General features: G+C 41.1%; 1 protein-coding gene across 1 annotated transcript in view; it reads right to left on the reverse strand.

Annotated features, from left to right (window-relative positions):
• Positions 1-893: 893 nt before the first annotated feature.
• LOC102762968 (zinc finger protein 239-like) overlaps positions 894-3,520 on the reverse strand; it is a 10,865-nt gene continuing 8,238 nt past the window's right edge. Inside the window, exons 2-3 of the mRNA XM_015571194.1 lie at positions 1,557-2,574; positions 894-924 (exon numbers count right to left, since the gene is read on the reverse strand). Coding sequence (XP_015426680.1) covers positions 894-924; positions 1,557-2,574 — 1,049 coding nt within the window. The remainder of the gene's footprint in view (positions 925-1,556; positions 2,575-3,520) is intronic.

Below are 3,520 nucleotides of genomic sequence, written 5' to 3' on the forward strand. Positions count from 1 at the left end.
ATGGGAAGAACTGTCAGGAGCTTTAAGTAGACCTAGAAGATTTATTGGGTTATTAATTGCAGGAATTACTGCTCTTGTTGCCATGATTGCTGCAGCTTCTGCTGCCGCTATAGCCCTAACTCAGACTGTTCAGACTGCACATTTTATAAATGATTTGCCTAAGAATGTGAGCACTGCTCTTGGAACACAGGAATCTATTGACAAAAAAATGGAAGAAAAATTAAATGCACTCTATGACATGGTACAATACTTAGGGGAAGAGATTCAGAGCCTTAAGCTAAGAACTAGACTAGAATGTCATGCTCAATATAAATGGATTTGTGTTACTCCTATTAGATATAATCAGAGCTTATACACATGGGAAAAGGTACAGAAACATCTCACAGGCATTTGGCATCATGCTAACGAGTCAACAGATTTATTAGAACTACATAAAGAAATTCAAGGACTCGAGCGCAGAACCTTTAGATTTCAATGCAGCACAAACCGCTTCGGAGTTTTTGCAACAGATGTTAAAGGCCGTCCCATCTCCTAAAGATACCCATCCAACATTTGGCTTTGACTATTGCAGCGATTGGGACAGTAGTAGTATTATTATTATGCTTATTTCCTTTTCTTGTCAAAAAAGGAATAGCTGGTCTATTAGCTTTGCAGGCAGGTATCCATGAGATAAGATTAAACACTATGCTTTAATTAATAAAAAGGGGGGAGATGTGGGGAGCGGTCTCAGTTTGACAAGGTCCCGAGGAGACAGTCTCTCACAAGGTGGGCTGTCACACGCTCTATCCCACTAAAGTTCAAGTGACTGATTTAGCTTGCTAAATGCCAAATAAGCAGGAAAATTGTGCTGCAGCAGCTTAGCTTGTGAGAATAAGGAAGTAGTCTAGCTGAGCTCAGATCATGATAGCAGGTCTCAGCCGCCGACTGAGACAAAGGATCGGAAAAAGGGAAGTTGGCCGAGACTGTTAGAGGGGAGGCTTGCGCTGATCGAATCGGAAGTTGCTTAAGTTCTGCTAAATGCGTATGTAACCAGTGAGTGTATAAAAAGACTGTGTGAAATAAACTTGGGGCTGCAGTCTTGAGCTGGCAGTCCTCCCCATCCCTTCTTTGTGTCTGTCTCTTTTCTTAATCCTCACCCCCCTTTCAGGTACTGTTCGACTGTAGTGCTGGCAGGCTCCGGCATGCCGCCATCTTGGTGTATTTTCCGTATGAACTCTCTGATGTCGACAAAGGTTGGACGTAGCAGTAAAATATTTCCCACATAGACTGCAATTATAAGGCTTTTCTCCTTTATCAGTGATTCCCAAAGTGGGCGCTACCGCCCCCTGGGGGGCGCTGCAGCGATGGGGGGGGGGGCCGTGATGGCCACAGGTGCATTTGTTTTAACTTTTTTTGTATTACCTTTCTATTCTGAGTTCAATAGTTTCATAATTTCAAACTTCAATGTTTCTAATTTACACCTTTACTATATTTTACGAAAAAGGTAGAAACATTAATACATATATCTTTCTGTTTAATTGCTATTAAAATTTTAAAAAAATTAATTTCCAGGGGGCGCTGAGTAATATTTTTTCTGGAAAGGGGAGGGTAGGCCAAATAAGTTTGGGAACCACTGTCCTATATGAACACTTTGATGATAATGAAGGCCAGTTCTCCTGGTAAAAGATTTTCCACATTCACTGCATGTGTAAGGCTTTTCTCCTGTATGAACTCTCCGATGAAGACCAAGGGCATCGCTCCGTGCAAAAGATTTTCCACATTGACTGCATTTATAAGGCTTTTCTCCAGTGTGAATTCTCTGATGACGTTGAAGGGCAGTACTACTGGTCAAAGATTTTCCACATTCACTGCATTTATAAGGCTTTTCTCCAATATGAACTCTCTGATGTTGATGAACATTGGTCTTAGCGAAAAAAGATTTTCCATATTCACTGCATTGATAAGGCTTTTCTCCCGTGTGACCTCTCTGTTGATAATGAAAGCTAGAAAATTTGGTAAAATATTTTCCACATTCAGAGCACATACAACACCCACTTCCAAGATGGACCCCATTTTCTTGAATAAATGTGTGGGTGCAACTAATGTCTGTCTTACATTCTTCTCTACTGTAATAATTTTTCCTGCTTTCAAACGTCATCCCACACGTTGAAACTGCATTTGGACTCTCCCTGGTCTGAGTAGCCTTTAGGTGGAGATGTCCTGACCCCGTAAGGACACCCTGGCCAACCTCCGCGCATGTGAAAGGATTCTGGGACACATTGAAATTGCAGCTGTTTGCAAGTGAGATCCTCTCCACACCTCTAATGGCAGTCTTCTCTCTCACATGTTCCTGGTGAAATTTTGCAGGGAAATAAAACCACTTTGCACACGCCCCACACTTCAACAGTATCTGTCTGTGTTGTGTTCCCTGCAGTTCCATCACATGGAAAATGTTTCCCAAGACTAGCCCACAACTCTCACAGGGGTGACTCTTCTGGGAAGACAAGGCTACCTTGGGATTCCTTGCCTGTGACACTCTTACAGAATCCTTCTGTTCAGTCGTTGCCTCCACATTCTCTTCTCCACAGCAGCAACCTGAAGAAAAGAAACGCAGGTGAAGTGCATGTTGACCTGATAAAAAAAGAATATCTTCACCACAGATGTTTATGTGTGATGACAGGACATGATCCCATACACTGATTTTCAAGACAAGAGAGTCAGACTCTCAGGAACTGGCTGTTACATATAACAGGGCCCAAAAGGTCACTGGATGAGGAAAATCGCACCAAATGAGGACAGCAGCATAGGCAGGCACAAAAAGAAGAGAGGCAGTGTCTGCCCGTTATTACTCCACAAATGGCTTCCTTTAGGACCTTTCATGTCGATGATGTGAGTCTGTGTAGAATAATTCCAATGTGTTCAAACCCATACAATATCATTAATATGAGAGCACGTGATGTTCAACGTCAATATAATACGTGTGCACTCTAAGGCCTTCAGGCATGGAACAACATTGGAGTTAGAACAACTTAACACATTGTTTGCGGGTAGTTTTTATCGCGCTCTAACAGGTGGCATGGGCCATTTTTGCTAATTTTTTGTGCAAATGGCAACGTTCAGTAAAATTATGATAACTTTAGTTTTACATATTTTTTCCAATGAAACTTTTTGTATTTACTATAAAATGTATACTGAATTATTTTTCTTAAATTTTAAACAAGCAAATACTGGAAAACTCACTGGAAATTAAAATAAATGTAATAAAATATGTAAAAATTCCGATTTATTGAAAATATTTTGAAAAGAAGGGCAAAACGTATAAATATGTTTCCCGCATACAATGTGTTAAGTGCAGTAAAGTGAGATGTATGAAAGAGGTAGAGGTGCAAAATTTAAAGTCATCCATGGATGTGGCTTGGACTTTATTACTGCATGCTAACTGGCTTCCCATGGCGTGTCCCAAGAGAAAGGGAGACAGGAGAAATTCGCATTGTTTTTATGACCTAGCCTTGGAATCAGATTGGCCTGGCTGGGGAGTTCC

The sequence above is a fragment of the Myotis davidii genome, unplaced genomic scaffold, assembly GCF_000327345.1.
Source record: "Myotis davidii unplaced genomic scaffold, ASM32734v1 scaffold887, whole genome shotgun sequence".
NCBI classification, from domain to species: domain Eukaryota; kingdom Metazoa; phylum Chordata; class Mammalia; order Chiroptera; family Vespertilionidae; genus Myotis; species Myotis davidii.